General features: G+C 53.5%; 1 protein-coding gene across 5 annotated transcripts in view; it reads right to left on the minus strand.

Moving 5' to 3' along the window:
- Positions 1-18743, minus strand: part of ARHGAP39 (Rho GTPase activating protein 39) — an 89209-nt gene that overhangs the window by 13031 nt on the left and 57435 nt on the right. For 4 of the 5 annotated variants that reach the window (XR_005368933.1, XR_005368934.1, XM_038555876.1 and 1 more), the window contains exons 4-6: positions 9875-9958; positions 1866-3174; positions 127-688 (exon numbers count right to left, since the gene is read on the minus strand). Coding sequence is in view for 3 of the 5 variants with exons in the window: in XM_038555876.1 (XP_038411804.1) it covers positions 127-688; positions 1866-3174; positions 9875-9958 (1955 nt within the window). In the remaining 2 variants the exon portion in view is untranslated. Of the gene's footprint in view, positions 1-126; positions 689-1865; positions 3175-6163; positions 6352-9874; positions 9959-18743 lie in introns of those variants that run through there. The other variant, XM_038555878.1, reaches the window with a different exon arrangement.

An 18743-nucleotide genomic window follows, 5' to 3' on the forward strand; every position in this document is an offset into this window, starting at 1 on the left:
CTGCGTGGAGGTGCAGAGCCTGCCTGCACCAACCTGCCCAGCGCAGACCAGGAAGCTCTTGCCACAGCCCTGCCCTGAGCCGGTGGCAGAGCCAGGATGCGAGAGGTCTGGTGCCCCGGGCCTTACCTTTGGTGTCATTGACGGGGTCCATGTGCCGGTAGATGTAGCCCTCCAGGTAGGAGTGGAATTTGGGTGTGGGCGGGAAGAAGGCCAAGCAGATGGCCATGAGCTCCCAGCCGCGGGCTAGGCTCTCGAGGCGGAAGTTCTCCGTGGTCTGCCGGCACAGCTGGATATAGAGCTCGTCCCGCAGCCCCTGCACGCTCCAGCCCTTGGTGGCGATCTCCAGGGCCACATGCAGGGGGTCGGCCTTGGCGCGCCGGTCGCCCATGTACATCTGGATCAGTTTGAAGATCTCACAGGCCTCCTTCTTCACGTGGCGGTCGCTGGTCACGATCATGGGTTTCTTGATGGACTCACTGCTCCAGGCCAGCATGTTGGCGATGGACACCTTCCGTCGGAAGAGGCCCTGCGTGTGTGTGTTGAAGTGCTTGGAGGCCCAGTTCTCGATGTCGGTCTCCGAGGACGGCTTACGCAGTGTGAAGGTGGGGAACACGCAGCTGGCACTGGGCATCACACTGCGGGCCTGCCGGCTACTCTCAAACTGGGCGCAGGAGCCGAGGTCCTCAGACTAGGAAGGAAGAGGGGCCGTGAGGGGCTGTGGGCTCCACGTGACCCAGCCAGGAGAGGGGTATGGCCTCCCCTGCTGGCCGTGAGCTTAGCGCCTCCCCTGGGTCTACCCACCTCGTAGACACACGCTGTGTCCTCCCACGAGGCAGGGGAGGGGACCACAGAGGCCCTCTTCCAACCTTTACCCTGAGGAGTAAGAAGTGCCCTCCCTATTCCTGCAAATGAGGGGTACTAGTGGCGGTGGTGGTGGGTGTCCAGGACAGGTCTGGGGTGGGAGGATGCCAGGGGACGCCGTCCCCACCGGTGCTACACGGCTGTCTCCATGCGGGGTGGTGGTAGGTACTGACTGGTCCACGACCCTGCCCTTCCCTCCCTGTCAGAGCCTTCCCTGCCACCAGAGATCCCCATGTGGGGCCATGGGCGGAGTGAGGTTGGGCCACGCCATCCCCTTCCACAAGGCGTTTTGTCCCAAGCCTCCCTCCTTGCCTCCCTCAGGGCCTCAGCACAGCTGCCCAAGGCGTCACCGGCGTACTGGCCCTTTGTTTTCTCAGCCTGGACAGAAGCGCTACTCTGAGCTCTCTAGCCTGCGCAGGCATTTGGCAGGGACAACGGCCTCCCAAGGCCACCCTGGGCAGGTCTTCCCTGGCGGGGTCGGGAGCCCAACCCCAGGAGGCCCTCTGACCACTGCAGGCTCTAAGCAGGTGCCAGGGCGGACCCTCAGCCTTGCCTTCACGTGGCAGACTGGTGTGAGAGGTCCGCGGGCAGAAGGGAGGAGGGGGCACTAGGACACTGGCCTCCAGAATGTGACCCAGACCGAGATGCACGTGAGTCGGAGGAGCGGCCAATGCCCGACCTGGTGCTGACCGGAGAGGACAAGCAAGCCAGGCTCCTGTGTGGCTCCAGCTGCAGCACGAGGTTCCGCCCCCTCCTGGCTGCAGAAGGGCTCTGGGGGCCCCTGACACACCTGCAGGGCGCCTCGCCCGGAGCCCGGTCACAGACGGGAGGCCAGAGGCTCAGCGGCCCCGAGGTCGGGGGCTGCCCGCCAGCCCCGACTCCCCTGCGTCCGTGGCCCGGATGGCGTCAGGGCGGGGCCTCTGAGCCCCCGGTGACTGGCTAGCACACGCCCGGCCTCAGCCCCGGCCCCCCGCCGCCCCGGGAGCCCGGCAGCGCCTCCCTACCTGCGAGGGGTGAAGGTAGGGCTCCGGCGAGGCCAGGTTGGTCTGCACCGAGACGCTCTTCTCGAGGAGGATCTGGGGGAAGGCCAGCCTCTCCAAGGCGCCCCTCTGCCAGTGCTTGCTCTCCTGCTGCGCCAGGGCCTCGTCCTCGCTGAAGGCGCGCACCACAGGCCCAGGCATGGGCAGCGGCACGGCCCCGTCGCTCTCGTAGCCCGAGCCGTCCTGCTGGGAGTCCCAGCTGCCTCGCTGCTTCATGTGGAAGTGGGCCTGCTGCGCCTCCCAGGCCAGGCGTGCCTGCGCCAGGAACGGCTCAGCCTCTGCCGTCTTGCCCTCGGCTCGCTTCCCGGCGCCCAGGCCGGGGCCGCACGGCGCCCGCTCCTCGGCCGGCGGCTGCTCGCCCAGGACATCGTGGTCCCCGGGGCCGTCGGCGGGGCCGTGGCACAGAGACGGGTTCCTGCTCTTCCTCTTGCGTGTGCCCGGCGAGTAGCCGCCGGAGGACATGGTGTCCTGCTGGCTGGACCAGGACATGGCATCATCCTGCGCGGCCCGCAGCTCGGCTCCCTCCATGCTGCTGTAGTCCCCCGGGGGGGGCCCCGGGCGCGGGCCACGCAGCGGGCAGGGCCCGGGCTGCAGGGGCAGCGAGCCGCCGCTGGGGCTGGCTGCGAACCTGGGCCTCGGGCCGGCCCGCAGCTTGGGGCTGGCGCCCGCCTGCTCCACATACACCAGCTGCCGCACGTACTCCTTGCCCGCAGGGCTGTACTCCAGGCTCAGGAAGCGCTCGGGGCACTTCTGGCGGGTGAGCACCAGCTGCTGGTAGGGCGACGCGGGGCCCTGCTTGGGCGACGGCGGGAAGGCGGTGGGCTTGCGGCCCGGGGACCGCTGTGGCGAGCCGGCCGGGTAGGCGCCGGCCTCGTACTGCACGTCCATGGGGGGCTCGTCGTAGATGGGCGCCTGGTACTCCACGGGGGGCTCCTCGTACAGCGGTGGCTCATAGGCGTAGCGTGGGGACGACGGCTGCGAGTCGCCGGCAGCTTTGCGCGGCTGCGCCAGCAGCGGGGAGCAGCTCCCCAGCTCGGCCCTCTTCAGGAAGGGCGACGGCCTCCGCTCGGGGAAGAACACGGGGCCGTCGGGCTCCGGCGCGAACTGCTGCAGGCTGGGCGAGTGCGGCCCCCCCGACGGCCGGCGGGTGCGGCCGGCCTGGCCCTCCAGGGCGTAGCCGTTGCCCTGCGACGCCAGGAAGCTGGGCTCCCGGTCAGCGACCTTGATGAGCATGCGCTCCTTGGTGCCCGAGTTCCACCGAAGCGAGGAGGTCCTGCGGGGACAGGCGCGGTCACTCGCTGGGTGGGGACAGGTGCAGCTGTGCCCAGCCACCAGCCCGATCCCTCCACTCACCAGCCCGGGCCCCGCAGCGTCTGGCGTCAGAGCCCAAGAGGCCCAACAGCCGCCGGGAGCCCCTGTAAGCGGCCCGGGCACCCTGCACCGTGGGGCCCGACACCTGGGCGGCGCGGCCTGCAATCGCTGCTCTCCCGTCCTCACACAGCCCTGCAGCCTCCTAGGCGGCCTCCTGCCCAGGCCGCGTGCCCCCGGCCTGCCACCCCCACCCCAGGGCCCGTCCTGACACTCCCTGCGCGGGGGGCTCTGCTCTGGTCACCCCAGGACCAGGCACACAACTAGTTCTATGAGAGCCGGAGGCCCGACTCCGGAGTCGATCTGATTTCCCCCACAGGCCCCACTCCTGGTCCCGCACCCGCCTGTGGCCCCTCAACCTCTGCCTCTCAGGGTCTGCTTCTCAACCACGGAAGGGCCTGCGAGCTCCAAGGCGGACTCCCTGCCCGAGACTCTGCCCTCACACACACACAACACTCGGCCCCTGGGCACAGGTGGAAAACTGCTTTCCAGAGCAAAGATGGAAAAACTGCTTTTCAGAGCAAAATTGAGGGGAACATCCAGAGATTTCCCTCCCCCTCCTCACGTCCAGTAGCCCAGTTATCAACCCCCCCAGAGCGGTGCACTCGTTACAGCCGATGACCCTACAGGTCCATGGCCACGAGGCCTCCTCGCCGCACGGCGCCCTGCTCGCCGAGGGCTCCCCCAGGGGCCGGGCCTCTGTGGGTCTGCACGTGTCCTGGCACTGGGGGGTCACACAGACAGCTTCGCGGCCCTGGACCCTCCGCGCTGACTGCCCCCCCCCGCCCCTCGACCCCTCATCTGCCTCCACGGTGTTGCCGTCCCCAGAACGTCGCGGACCTGGAGTCACACAGGCGGGCTTCTGTGACCCCGACGCGTGCCGAGCCTCCCCCACGTGGTCCCCGCGCAAGCTCCTGTCCTCTGAGTGCCGTGGGTCGGCCCGCGGTTCATCTGTCCACCTGCCCACGGGCGTCTGGATGCTTCCGGGTAATCGTGAACAGAGCTGCTACGCACATCCACGTTACATCCACGTTCGGGTCCTGAATGGATGGGGTCTCCACCTCTTCGGGGTAACCGCCGGGACGAGGTGCCGCATCATGTGGTCAGAGCACATTCAGTTCTGTGAGAAATCTTCCAACCGTCCCGTGAAGCGCCACTGCCTCTGCTCTCCGGCCCTGGTCCGCACCAGGTGTGTCGTGGGATCTCGTGTCTTCGTTTGCATTTCCCTGATGACACAGGATGCGGAGCATTGTTCATGAGCGTCCTCGCCATCTGTGTGTCGTCTTGGCTGAGGCGTCTGTTAGGGTCTCTGGCCCACTCTTTTTTTTTTTTTTTTTTTTTTTTAATGATAGTCACAGAGAGAGAGAGAGAGGCAGAGACACAGGCAGAGGGAGAAGCAGGCTCCATGCACTGGGAGCCCGACGTGGGATTCGATCCCGGGTCTCCCGGATCGCGCCCTGGGCCAAAGGCAGGCGCTAAACCGCTGCGCCACCCAGGGATCCCCTCTGGCCCACTCTTAAACTGCGTTGCTTGTTTCCTCACTGTCGAGGGTCACGAGCTCTGCATATTTTAGATAACAGTCCTTTATCACATGTAGCTTTTGCAAATACTTTGTCCCAGGCTGTGACTTGTTTTCTCATTCTATCACTGTCTTTTGCAGAGCACAAATTTTTGATTTGATTTTTTTTAAGATTTTTATTTATTTATTCATGAGACACAGGCAGAGGGAGAAGCAGGCTCCCTGTGGGGAGCCCGATATAGAATTCGATCCCAGGACCCTGGGATCACAACCTGAGCCGAAGACAGACGCTCAACCACTGAGCCCTCCAGGTGTCCCAAAATTTTTAATTTTAATGAAGACCAATTATTTTTCATGGATGAGCCTTTAATACTGTATCTAAATATCACTGTCACACCCAAGGTGTCCTACATTTTTTTCCCATGTCATCTTCTAAGAGTAAGTTTTGTGTTTTACATTTGGTTGTGATCCGTTTTGAGCTAATTTTTCTGAAGAGTGTAAAAGTGTGTCTACATTCATTTTACATGTGGATGTTCAGTTGTTCCAGCTCTATTTAGTGAAAAGACCATCTTTGCTCCACTGAATTGCCTTTGCCCCATGTCAAAATCAATTGATTATGTTTTACGGGTCTATTTCTTGGCTCTCTTTTGTTCCATTGATCTATTTGTCTATTCTTTGCCAATACCATATTGTCTTCATTATGGTAGCTTTATAGTTAATCTTCAAATTGAGTAGTATTAGTCCTCCAACTTTGTTCTCCTTGAATAGTGTGTTTGGTATTCTGGATCTTATGCCTTTCCACAGAAGTTTTAGAATGAGTTTGCTGATATCCACAGAATAACTTGCTGGGATTTTGACTGAAGTTGCACTGAATCTATGGAGTAAGTTGGGAAGAACTGACATCTTGACAATATTGAATCTTCCTGTCCATGAACATGGGATGTCTCGCCACTTATTTAGCTCTTTGATATTTTTCATTAGAGTTTTGTACTTCTCCTCACTTAGGTTTTGTACATAGTTAGATTTATACCTATGTATTTCATTTTGGGGGGTGCTAACGTAAATGGTATTAATTTCAAATGCTACTTGTTCATCATTTGTACATAGGAAAGCAACTGACTTGTAAACTTACCTTGTATCCTGCAAACTTGCCATAATTACTTATTGGTTTTAGAATTTTTTGTCAATTCTTTGGGATTTTCTACATAGACAATTTTAGACTGAGATTCAGGTGAAAAACTGAAGAGGTTATTTGAGGCTCTGGATTTATTTTTGTTTCTGACAGGCAGCTGAGGAGAGGGCAGACAGCTTGACTTTCACCTAGGACTAAGCTGACTTAGGTCTGAGGCTTAGGTCTGAGGGTCGGTCTACTTACGGCTCATCCTGCTCCTCAGTATAGCCTTTCAGGAGTCCAAGTGGGAACATGGAATGGTAACTAAGGCTCCTTTTTGTGGCCTCTCAACTCTGATGTTTGGAGCCATGGAACCACCCAGTGGTCAGCTCAGCTTCTCAGCCTCTCAACTGTCCGGAGGGAGAGGCAGTACCACATGTGGCTGGGCTGCACTGGTCCCTCCTCAGCCCTCAAGTCTTCACTCCTTCGTAGATCTGTGATGACTTCAAGATGATCTTCCCTGTTTTGTTCTCTGTGTGCAGGCTGGTCTCAGATAACTCACTGCTGCAAAAGTGGAAATCCAAAGTTTCTTAAACCAGTTCTATAGTTTTCCACCTCTGCCTCTGTCCTCTGATTGGTGTTGGCCCTTTCTGGAGAAGGCCATAACTTCCCACTACTGGGGCTGGGAGAGGCAGGCCTCAGAGAACGAGGGCCGATGCGGTGAGATAGGGGTTGAGAGCATGAGGGTCCATGGCAGCTGGGAGGAAGCCTACTCCAACATACCAGATATGTGGCCCACTCAGTGCAGCCAGGACCTGACCCTGCCCATGACAGTGATGCCCAGCAGCTTGGCCTCACTGTCCTGAGGAGAAATCAGAGAGTGACAGGACTTGGGATGCAGGCTCCCACTCCTGGCAACTCTTCTCCTGGTTGCTGGAGGCAGAGTGAAGGGTTGCAGTTAATTTGCTAGGGGCCAGCAAACCCTCACAACTGGCCTCAGAATCCATAAATCTTGGACTAGACTCCAGCTCCCTGTTGCTCCCTGGCTGTGGGCTTGGGGAAATCACTTACCATCTCTGACTCAGTGTCCTCACTCATTCTTATGAGGATTAAGTCCCATACTGTGCATACGATAAAGTCCTTAGCTCAGTACTGACACACAGGAAACACTTAGCAAGCATGAAGCATTACTTTTGCACTTTTTTTCACCGCTTGGCAGATAGTGATCCAGTCCTGGTACCAGGGCCCTGCAGGGGCTGTGAGGTAAAGAATGATCCTTGCCTGGTGAAGGGTGCTGAGGGCTGTGGCTCACGGAGGCACCCTGTGGCCTGTCAGTTGTGGGCGATCAAGACTGTGCTGTGGGATGAGGAGGGTGGGAAAGACAGGCCAAGAGCACGTGAGAGGCCTGCTGGTCAGATGACACATGTGTTCCAGGACCTGAGAGCAGTTCCATCTAGTCAGGGTGGAAATGAGAGACCGAGGCAGGAGAAAGGCAGACCCGTGGCCTTGCCCTCCACCATAAAAATAATGCCCCTGGGCTGAGGGGCAACGCCCAGCACTGCAGCATACGTGTGCACTGAGCACCCCTCCTGAAGTCTCTTTTTCCATTGCCAAGGCAGGCCTGAGGCCCATGCAGGCACCTCTGAGTCATAGACTCCAAGTCACAGCTGGGAAGATGGGCCCCAGGACCCAGAGGTGGCCTTTGGTCACAGAGAGTAGGAGCCCGGAAGCCAAGAGGGGCCTACCCCCGATGGGCTTCATTGTGCAGGCAGCCTCCGCGGGCATCCTCAGGCCAGGCCCTTCTACAGCCCCAAACTCTGTCTCCACCTGACCCCAATGCTCTACTCTTCTTCTGGAAGCCCTCTTTGAAGCCCTACACCCAGTTTCCAGGCCCTGCTGTCTGTCTCTTGTTTGTCTCCCACCTCTGATCACTGAGCGGCCAGACGACCCAGCTGCCCGTGGCCACTCTTTCTACCCGGTCCGACCTCCCTGGCCGGCCCTCAGACCTGTCTCCTTACGGTTCCCCAAACCCAGGAAGCCTGTCCTCACCCATGCCTTGATCCCCCATCACTCTACTAGCAGACAGTCACCACTTGTCTCTAAATAAAATGGTTGCTTATCTGGTTGTCCGGTGACTCTTTAAAACCATGAGGGAAGGAACAAAACCCCTCATGCACTGGGAAATGCTGGAAGCAGGCAGGGCAGAGGCGGGTGTTGGACGTGCAGGAGCAGAGAGAGAGGAAACTCCACTCAGCTTGGAGAGCTTCTCCACGGCCTCTTTCCAAAGGGAGAATGGCAAGCACCGCACAGGACCAAAGCCGGAGGAGCTGCTCTGGCGTCACCTCCTTGGGGCCTTGGCTGCCACGTATGCAGATCCTGAGCCTCGGTAACGACGCTGAGTGGAACTCAGAGAGCCTTGCTCATGTGGACAAGAAATTGTACGTCTGACGTTCTGTATGCAACACAACTTAAGGGCCCCTGGGGGGCTCAGCTGATTGGGCGTCTGCCTTCAGCTCAAGTCATGGTCCCAGGGTCCTGGGATCGAGCCCCACATGGGGTTCCCTGCTCAGTGGGGAGCCTGCTTCTCCCTCTCCCCTCACCCCTGAGATAAAGAAAATCTTTAAAAAGAAAAAAATGAAAAAAAAATTAAAAAAAAATATAAAGAAAAAGAAAAAAAGAAAAAGAAAAAAATGAAAAACAGCTTGAACTATGCAGCCCCCCAACTGCCCCGTAGATGCACCTCTGTGCCTGGGCTAGAAGGCATCCCATCGTTGCCTTGCCCTGCTAGGGGTCCTGAGCAGCAATACCACCTTGGTTGGGCGACACAAGCCTCCTTGGACAAACTCCTTTTTGCTCCCCCTTCTCCTCACAGACCCTGCTCACAGTGTGGTGGGGAGAGTCTCCTCCCTCATCTGTCCATAAACTTTAGCTTTCTGTTCTTCCCACGCTGGCTGGGTGAGTGCCTCTATTCCTAAAACTGCAACATGTTGTTCTCATATCCAGCTCAGGTGGCACCCAGGACAGCAGGGCCAGGGCTGCAACAGGCCACCAAAGACCAGGTGGGCACATGCATCCTACAGGGTGGGGGGACTCTGACAGAGACCACTAAAGCACTGCCCATCCCCCAGGGAATACCAAGTCAGAGGGCCTGCCCCGGCCTGCAGGGGCACTGAGGGCTCACCAGCCATCTGACCCCACTTTACTGAAGCGCACATGGAAGCAAGGCTACAAAACACACCCACGGTCACACCCCCTGACAGGTGGGCCCAGGTCGGCTCAGGTTCCATTCCATATCAACAAACCCACCCAGTCAGCACTACCAAGATTGATCTTGGAACCATCTGAGCAAGCCACCAAAGGCCCCTCAGGTCTTCAAGTTCCTCCCCAGTGCTGGTATTACTCCTGTTGGTCTGTGCTGAGGGCACCTAGGCCACCCAGAGGCACAGCACCCCACCTGGACTCACAACTTGGCTGAGGACAGCTCCCACCCAGTCTGATAGATGCTGCACCCCGGGATCCGTCATCTCTGGAACCTTGCAATACCCTGCAGGGCCAACCCAGGACTAAGGGAAGCCAATGTCCATTTCTTTCCTTGTGATCAATACCAATCTTCCCAGCTTCAACTGGGGAGCACTCTGGTGTGTGGCCTGGAGCTCCAGGGGAGAGTGCATGCTGAGGGTTCCCCAGGGACTCACTCCTCTGGTAGGAGCAACACTCTGTGGCTCCCAGGCTGGGCAGTGACAAGCTTCTTCCAGCTTCCTGAAAGCTGCCACATGAACCTGGGGACCACTCCAAATGGTGCTGTGGCCCCACAGCCCCTCATGTTCCTCTGGCAGGTGTGGGACCCCACATGCCATGTACATCCAGCTAGCTGCTTCCTATTGAGCCAGATTCTTCTCCAGCTCACCCAGGAGCTGCCAGGAAAACCACCCTCAGGTCAGGAGCCAGGGCCAAGTGTGAGCCAGTGGGTTCTACCTGTAGTGAAGAAGCTGGCCATCTACATTATAATCCCGGTAAATCTCATAGTCCTTCTCAAGGAACACTCCTGGTGGTGAAGAACTGAAACATAGCAAAAAGGAAAAAAGACAGAAGCGTAAGTGCAGTAATTTAAAAATAGAGTACATTCAAAATAATAATCTTTCACTTTCAAGAACGTGTCATTCTTTTAGTGTCTCAGGAATAACTCCAGTGTCCAGCCCACAGAACTGTTCCCTCCATCAGGTCAAAGGGGTATTTCCTCTGCCCTAAGTCCACCCTCATTGCATGTGGCCTGGACAAAATGGACTGGAGACTGACCTGCCCTCCAGCAGAGACCGCCCCCGTCCAGAGGCTGGGGTTCAGGCAAAGATATCAGCTGCTCCATCCTGGATCTTAGGAGCTCAGATGACTTGGAACAGGGCTTCTACTCTAAGGCCATAGTGACGGGGTTAGTGAGAACCACAACTTTGACCAGATGACCTGAGACAGAGCAGTGTTAGAAATACTCTCATAGTGGGGCACCTGGGTGGCTCAGCAAAATGTTCAGCTCTTGGTTTCCTCTCCGGTCACAATCTCAGCGTCCTGGGATCAAAACCCTGTGTCAGGCTCCGCACTCAGCAGGGAGTCTGCTTGAGACTCTCCCTCTCCCTCTGCTGCTGCCCCTGTTCTCTCTCTCAAGTAAAATAAATGAATCTTTTTTAAAAAGAGAGAAATAGTCTCCTAGGGATAATAAACTTTTTAAGAGTGCATGTGCAGAGCACAACACACACTCAGTATCTGGGAAATAAATTAGCAGGTGATTATCTTGGCAGATGTTCAAGAACATGTGGTCAAATTAATGTCTATGACTTGAAAACTCTCAGTAATCCAGAAGTAAAAGAAAATTTACTTAACTTGATCAAGAATAACCCATATTAAACTCAAGACCTTCATAGTATCTAGTGGTAAAAGGCTGAAAGCGTACTCTACGTTGTGAACCTAGAAAAAGCGAAGGAATCCATGGAACAACTACTAAAGGCACCGCAGAGACTCGTGATGCTGTATCACTCGTGTGATACAAGAGACCAACAGCTCTTCTTGTCGGGAGCAAAGCTCACTTTCATCACGGCAATAATAACCACAGAAATGAAATAAAAGTCCAGGCATAGGCTAAAAAGGAGTATGTTGGATCGGTATGAATAAAACTATAAGTTATTATTAAGGTATATAAAGGAATTTGAAAACGCACAAGGTTCCTTGAACAGGAAAACTCAATAATTAGGAAGATATAATTGATATAAGATATAATTCAAAATTGGTTAATACACTTAATGTTAATTCTGATAACATTTCCGATAGGAAGGAATGTTTTCAGAACTTAGAGTGTTTGGAAAGTTTACCCAAAAAAAGAAATAAGCACATAAGAGTAACTAAGAAAAAGTTTAGAAATTATAATGGGAGAGATCATTTTTACCATTAGATACACACAATACTACAAAGGTAAATAATTAAAACAGAGCTGCACTGGTAGAGGGCGTGGCAGATTCTGGAATGCAGCGGAAAGTACAAAGGCGGACTTAATGTGTATAAGGGTTTAGTAAATACGGGTTTAAAGTTTCATGCTCAGAGATCCCTGGGTGGCGCAGCGGTTTAGCGCCTGCCTTTGGCCCGGGGTGTGATCCTGGAGACCTGGGATCGGATCCTGCGTCAGGCTCCCTGCATGGAGCCTGCTTCTCCCTCTGCCTGTGTCTCTGCCTCTCTCTCTCTCTGTGACTATCATGAATAAATAAATTTAAAAGAATCTTAAAAAAAAAAAAAGTTTCATGCTCAGCAAGTACAACGGAAACAAATCCTGTGTCTAGCGGTGGGAGCTCCTGTTGCCTCGGTCCTGCTCATACCGAGACGCAGAACGCTTCTGGAAACACTTCTGCAGTATTTTCAAAACCGCAAAGGTAAATGCCAGAAAACTGAGAGAGTGCGTTTAGTGCGTTTGTAAGTTTTTCTTCTGTGTAACTATATGTACTAGAAAGTACAACTGATGTGCACTGCTTCTCTAATAAAAACGTTCTTCTAAAAGCCGAATGAGTGAGTGCTTCAAGTTACCATGGGCTGGTGGTCTGAGTTCCCAACACATAATCGAGCTGCAGCAGAAACAGCTGGAAGCAGGAGCAGTGATGTAAGCAGACATGTCTGCGCGACACCCGCACACGTCTACCTCTACCTCGGCTGGGGCATCACTCCCTCTCTTGGCTGGACACCAGGGGACGACAAAGGGCCCGCAGGTCTGGGAGCCCTAGCTGTCGGCCAGAGTGGCAGCCACAACCTGTCTGTTCTCTGTGCTTACAGCGGTCTGTCGCTTGTGCCTGAGCCAGGCTGGTACACGGTTCTTCTTTCTTCAAAGCCAAAGCCAACACAAAGTTATTGCCACCAGACGGCCATCGTCACCTCCTGCAGGTCCCGGACCTCCTCCTTTTGAGTCCTATGCCGCCAGGGTGCCCTGGGCCCTCCCCGCCTCCACGTCTGGCACCAGGGCCCAGTGCTGTCAGGGTCCCGGGCTGCTGCGCACCCGCGGAGGCACCTGCTTGTGCTGGGCCCGGGCTGGGGCAGGGGCACGAGGCGCAGTGGCGGCCAGAGGCGGGCGGGCACGCGGGGGGCGCCCACGGACGACCCGGGGGGGGGTGCAGCGATTGGGGCGGGGGGGGGTCACGCAGGGGCCCCAGGGCTGCACCTGGCACCTCCTGGGCAGGAACGAGGCCTCGGAGCGGAGAGAGAGGGTGCAGAGCGGCCCAAGGCAGGCCCAGCGCCCTCGGGGGCCACCTGGAGAGACCGCCTGGCGCCGCCCCAGGCCACGGCCGCCTGCTGCCGCTTCCGAGAGCCCACGGTGCGGCCCAGAATGGCTTCTGGATTTTCCAAAAATGTTTGGCAGAATGTGAAAATGTTAAGAGACTCCAACTTTGGCGTCCGTACATAACCGGGTCGCAGAGCAGTTCCGCGCTGGCTTCTGTGCGGGCTGGGTGCCCTGATGACAATGGTGGATGCCAGTCCCCGCAGAGACTGGGCCGCCGCCTGTCACCTCCGGGCCATGACCTGCCCGCCAGGGGCAGCTTCACAGACTCCTGTCCCAAGGACGCCAGCCCTCCGACCCCAGCCCACAGGCTCGACGGTGGGACACTTTTCCTGAAACCCCCTGGTAACACTGGACGCTGTGAATAAGGAAACCTCTCCCAGCCACTATGACCGGACACTGCGTGATTGGAACGTGTGTGTGTTTGTTTTTTTTATGGGGGGGAGCAAATTTTATGCTTCTTAATGAATTCGAACTAAAGCTGTGAGGCAAACATCATTTATATGTGAAACAAACACCGCAGTCAAGTCATTTGGCCGCCAACCAGTGTCTGAATCACAAACAACATCAACTTGCTTTATCTACGTCCCATGCTGTCCAAACTTAAAATAAGAAGCAAGAACTTCCTTCCCACAAATTTGCGGCAGATACAGCCTCCAAGATCGAACTACAGTTCCAGCAGGGCCTTCAGACCTCAAGGCAAGTGCCAGCGCAGAGGAAACCTCCCTGCTTTGAAACCCACCTCACTGTGTACGGAGGAGCTTCCATCTCCCCTTAGGCAAGGGTCAGCAATCTGTGGGGTCGCGGCCTCTACAAGGCAAATACCAAGAGGAAAGTCTGAGAGAACTTGATAAATGTCTTCCGAATGATGCTCATAGATTGATAATCAGTATTTAACAGTCTCTAACTGTGTAAAAAGACACTTTCAAAGATGAGATATGTAAAATCTCATCGTAAGTCTCGACAGATGCACACCTATAGCTGGTTTGGAGAACAGGGCAGAGCAACTCCCTTCGATTCCTCTGAGCAGCCACCGTGGCCTTCCGGCCGATCCCTGAGCACATCAAGAGCCCTCCCTCGTCAGGACGCTGACCGGTGCTCCCTCCACAGGAACAGCTTACCCCTGGGTCTGACATGGTGGGTCCGCACAGGACTCAGGGTCCTGCGGAAAATGAACTGCAAGCGAAGAGAAAATTCAATCAGAGCCAACCCAGAACTGATACAGATGATGGAATTAGTAATGAGAATGTTGAGAGTTATTAAAATTGTATTCCATATGTTCTAAAGCTAAAAAAAAAAAGACATGTTAGGTAGAGAGACGGAATATATAAAAAGATTCCAATCTAAGTTCCAGAGAAGAACAGGGCAACGTAAAAAATGGAGAATGTGCTGGAAGGGTGAGCAATGGGACAGGCATCGCAGAAGGAAGGGTCAGCAGACTTGAAAGCACAGCAGTACTGTCTGTCCAGTGAAACACAGGAAAAACAAAGATTAAAAAGAAAGAAGGAAAACTGAGAAAAGGAACATCCAAGACCATCATGAGCTGCAGTCTGTTCTACATGTGACTGGAGTCTGCAGGGATAGACAAAAAAAAAGAAAAAAAAACTTGAAAAAAATAACATTTTCCAAATTTGATGAAAACTATGACCCTATAGGTTCAAGAAGCTCCACGGACTTCAAGTGAGAAAGATGAAAAAAACTTTAAGGCAAATCATAAACATATTGTTTGTAATCAGCAATATAGAGAAAACCCTAAAAGCAGCAGAGCACAAGGACATACTCTGTACAGAGATACAAAGTGAGGATGAGAACAGACGTCTCAGCAGAAGTGATGCAGCCCAGGAGGGCAGAGCGGCAAGACGGGAACATCCGTCTATCAGGATTCGAGACCCAGCAGAGACTGACGGACCTCACGGGTGAGAAGGAGATACTTATCTACCACATGAAAATCCACAACAGAACTCAAGAGTCCTGGAAATGGTAACTATACATTAATATGGGCAATGTTTTCCCCTTGTGTGTACATCTCTTTAAAAGATAATTAGCAGCTTAAAGCAATAATAATAACAGTGTATCAAGATGTTTACCTTGGACATCAGGTACACCAGGAGGACGCCTGGAGTGTGCGTTAGGTTCTCTCTCAGGCCTGCTCTGATCAGTTAATATACGATACAAGCCCCAAAACAACAAGTAAAACATACCAGACAAAAACAACAACAACAAAAAAAAAACACAGCATAGAGATGAAGTTGAATAAAAAAATGTTTAATTAACCCAAAAGAAGAAAAAAGAACAGATGGAACAACAAAACGCCAAACGGCAAGATGACAGACTGAAACCCAATCACACAAATAATCACATTACATATAAGTGGTCTAAGTCTCCCAATTAAAAGGCAGAGACAGTCGGATGGAATAAAAAAGCAGGACCCGATCACAATGAAAGCATAACAATAGTTTAAAGGTTAGAAAAAGAGATACCACGTTAACGCTTCAAAGAAACCTGGAGTGCCTGTATCACTACAAGCAGATTTTGGAGCAGAGACTACTAATAGACATCAGGAGAGCCATTTCATAGGGACAAAGGGATCAACTCTTGAAGAGGACACAGTTGTGAAGGTCTCTGCACCACACTGCGGGACTGGACAACACGTGTGGGTGCCTACCCATGAGAAACCACCTAAACCATTCACACACTCGTGCACACACACTCTCTATGTCGGTGGACGCAGCAAAGAAGATCAACAAGCATCGCCAAACGACCAGGAGTGCACGGGGTGACACACGAAGCCCTGAGCCTCCTGCCGTGATAGGACATCATCTCACACGTCAAATCCACACTACGACGCTCCGGAGAGCCCTAACCAAAGCTCACTGGGAAGCTAAAACCAAAGGCAAAACTACAAATACAAATGAGTACACAGGAAGGATTTAGAGAACACCGTGCCTTGCATGAAGGGGATCGTGTTCTTGTTTGATAACAAAAGTCGGATTTCAAGTCGTTTACGTTCCCTGTTGCTGAGGGAGTGGTTCCCGAGTTTGTGTCACCTCCTGTTTGGCTTCTATTATTACAGAAAAACACTGGGCTGCCTTTCTCCTTGCTTTCGCCTTTTACTAGATTAAGTAGGTTTTGTTTTATTTTCCCTCTTCTGGTCAGAAAGTTATATATGCTATGATTCTATGGGATTTTTCCTCAGTGGTTGTGCTTAAAACGTCTGTGGATCCGTACGACATAGGCATTCAGCAACAGGGAAGGTAAACAGCTGGGAACTAATGACTGCAGGCTTCTCAACCGGCGCTGCTCTCACAGAGGACGAGCCACCTGAGAGAGGGTCAGCACTCCTCAAAATGCAAGTCAGTAGATCAGCGAAAACGTCGCTCGGGGCAGCCCGGGTGGCTCAGCTGTTTAGCGCCACCTTCAGCCCAGGGCATGACCCCGGGGTCCCGGGATCGAGTTCCACGTCGGGCTCCCTGCATGGAGCCTGCTTTTCCCTCTGCCTGTGTCTCTGCCTCTCTGTGTCTCTCATGAATAAATAAAACCTTAAAAAAAAGAAAGAAAATGCCGCTCGGATCTTCTGCAGCATTTACATGATGAAGGAAGGCACACAACCAGCTAAGATGGTCTTAATGACGAAGAGGAGAGGGGGCTTCCAGGGGTCGGGGCGCTGATGCAAGCAGATGTGCAGGCACTACTGTGGCCCAGGGCAGCAGTGGGCAGTTTAGGAGATGAAAGCATATCCTTCCTGCCTCCCAGGAAATAACTCCAGATTCAGGCTTTAATGTGAAAATAAAACTATAAGGTGAATGCAAGACATGTAAGGGAATATCTTTGGATTTAGGCCAAGGAAAAACTTTTAAAAACAAAACATTAAAAGCATAAACCGGGCAGCCCGGGTGGCTCAGCGGTTTAGTGTCTGCCTTCGGCCCAGGGTGTGATCCTGGAGACCCGGGATCAAGTCCCACGTCAGGCTCCCTGCATGGAGCCTGCTTCTCCCTCTGCCTGTGTCTCTGCCTTTCTCTCTCTCTCTCTCTCTCTCTCTCTCTGTTTCTCACGAATGAATAAATAAAATCTTTTAAAAAAATAAAAATAATAAATAAATAAAAAATAAAAGCACAAACCACAAGGAAGAAAGAGTGATAAACTTCGTCGCATCAAAATCAAGGACACAGGGACCAGTTAGCAGTCAGGTGACAGAAGACAGAATACTCATAACATCTACCAAAAGCAATGAGGAATTGATATTAGGAATATACTAGGAACTCCTGCAAACTAACACAGAAAGTAAGCCAACAACTCCAGGGAGAAAATACATAAAAAAAAACATAAGCAACAAATAGAAGAGAAAACTCAAATGGTTTTCTCTCATGAAGAGAGAATAAGAATCAATGGCAAAGAGGAAATGAAAATGAATGCACCAGCAAAACACCACCCACCACGGAGCCCAGGGCTGAGATCCTCTGGCAGCCACACAGAACAGACCCCCAGACCCACCCCCCCAGGCCCTTAGTGGGGAGGTGCAGGGGCAGCACCCAAACTGGAGCTGCAGGGCCATCCCACAGTTGGAAGAGCAGCACCCCCTGAAGAAGGCACCCGGCCTATGGCCCGTACATCACAAGAGCACATGTGAACTGCAAGACACACGCCAGGTCACATGGAGGGAGTGGTGTCGGGACAACCAAAGGAGAGGAGGGCGGCCGTGAACAGCGTGTACCTCAGAGGACACAAAGATGATAAACTCAATCCTTTGGCTGTGTCAGTGATCTAAGTAAACAGAATGGCAATGGTCCTGCCAAACCAGAGACAGGTGTTCAGAACTGGTGACAAGTAAACCCAACAGCTCTGCATTATTTATAAGAGACACACTCAAAGTATAAGGAAAGGACTGCAGTTTGGGGAAAGATATTAAGCAGCCAATGCCCACCAAAGAGAACAGCAGTGCTACGTGAATATCAAGCCGACTAGGAGACAAAAACATGGGGATCAACGGGACGACTGCACGATGACGGAAGCGGCCATTCCCTAGGAAAGCGTAACAGCCCTAAATTCTTGTGCCACCAACCCACAGCTTCAATACAGAGGAAGCAGTGACGGACGGATTAACAGGAGAGACAGACAAATGCTACTGATCCAGTAGGAGACGCTACCTTGTCAGAAATGATACATCACGCAGACAAAAGATTGGTACGAAACCTGCCTGATATAAGAGATTTGATCTAATGAACACACAGAAAACCTCAGACCTAACAAACAGGGAAAAGAAATTATTTTTGAAAATAGTCATAAAAAATTACAAAATTCAGGATTTAAGCCACAAAGTAAGTCTCAACAACAAAAAACGAAACCGTTTTCGTTTTCGAAACCCATGCTTTCTGACCAACGTGAAATTAAGGTGGCAATGAAGAACAAGAATGAAAAATAACCTAGAGTTTTAGTAATTAAGACGTTTCTAAGTTACAAATAAGTCAAAGAAGAAATCATAATTGAAATCAGAAAATACTCAGGGCGTCTGAGGGGCTCAGTCGGTTAAGCCTCAGACTCCTGGATTCAGCTCAGGTCATGATCTTGGGGTCGTGAGATCGGGCCCTGCGTCGGGCTCCCTGCGCAGCGGGGAATTTGCTTCTCCCTTTCCTTCTGCCCCCTGCACTCTCTCAAATAAATAAATACTTTAAAAAAAATATTAGCAATCTGAATCTATTTTGAAAATAATATAGAGTATTTTAGAAATGGGAGAAACAGAATTAAATGCCGACTGAGAAGGGGCCGGGGGCACCTGTCGCCAAGCGCCCCACGCCACAGCTTAAAACAACAGAAGCTCCTGCTCCTCCCAGGCCCAGAGGCCAAAGGTCCAAGCTCGGGGCGGGCGGGGCGGGTGGGGCGGCCCCTCCTGGAGGCTCGGAGGCTCAGAGGCTCGGGGTGTCCCAGGCCTTGCTCCCGCTGCTGGAGGGGCCGCCACCCTGGGCGCCCCGGGCTGGGGTGCCAGGCCGTCTCCGCCGCCACCGTCGGGCCTCTCCGTGCGTCTCTGTCCCAGCGGGACGCCCGTCC

The sequence above is a fragment of the Canis lupus genome, chromosome 13 (assembly GCF_011100685.1).
Source record: "Canis lupus familiaris isolate Mischka breed German Shepherd chromosome 13, alternate assembly UU_Cfam_GSD_1.0, whole genome shotgun sequence".
Taxonomy (NCBI): Eukaryota; Metazoa; Chordata; class Mammalia; order Carnivora; family Canidae; genus Canis; species Canis lupus.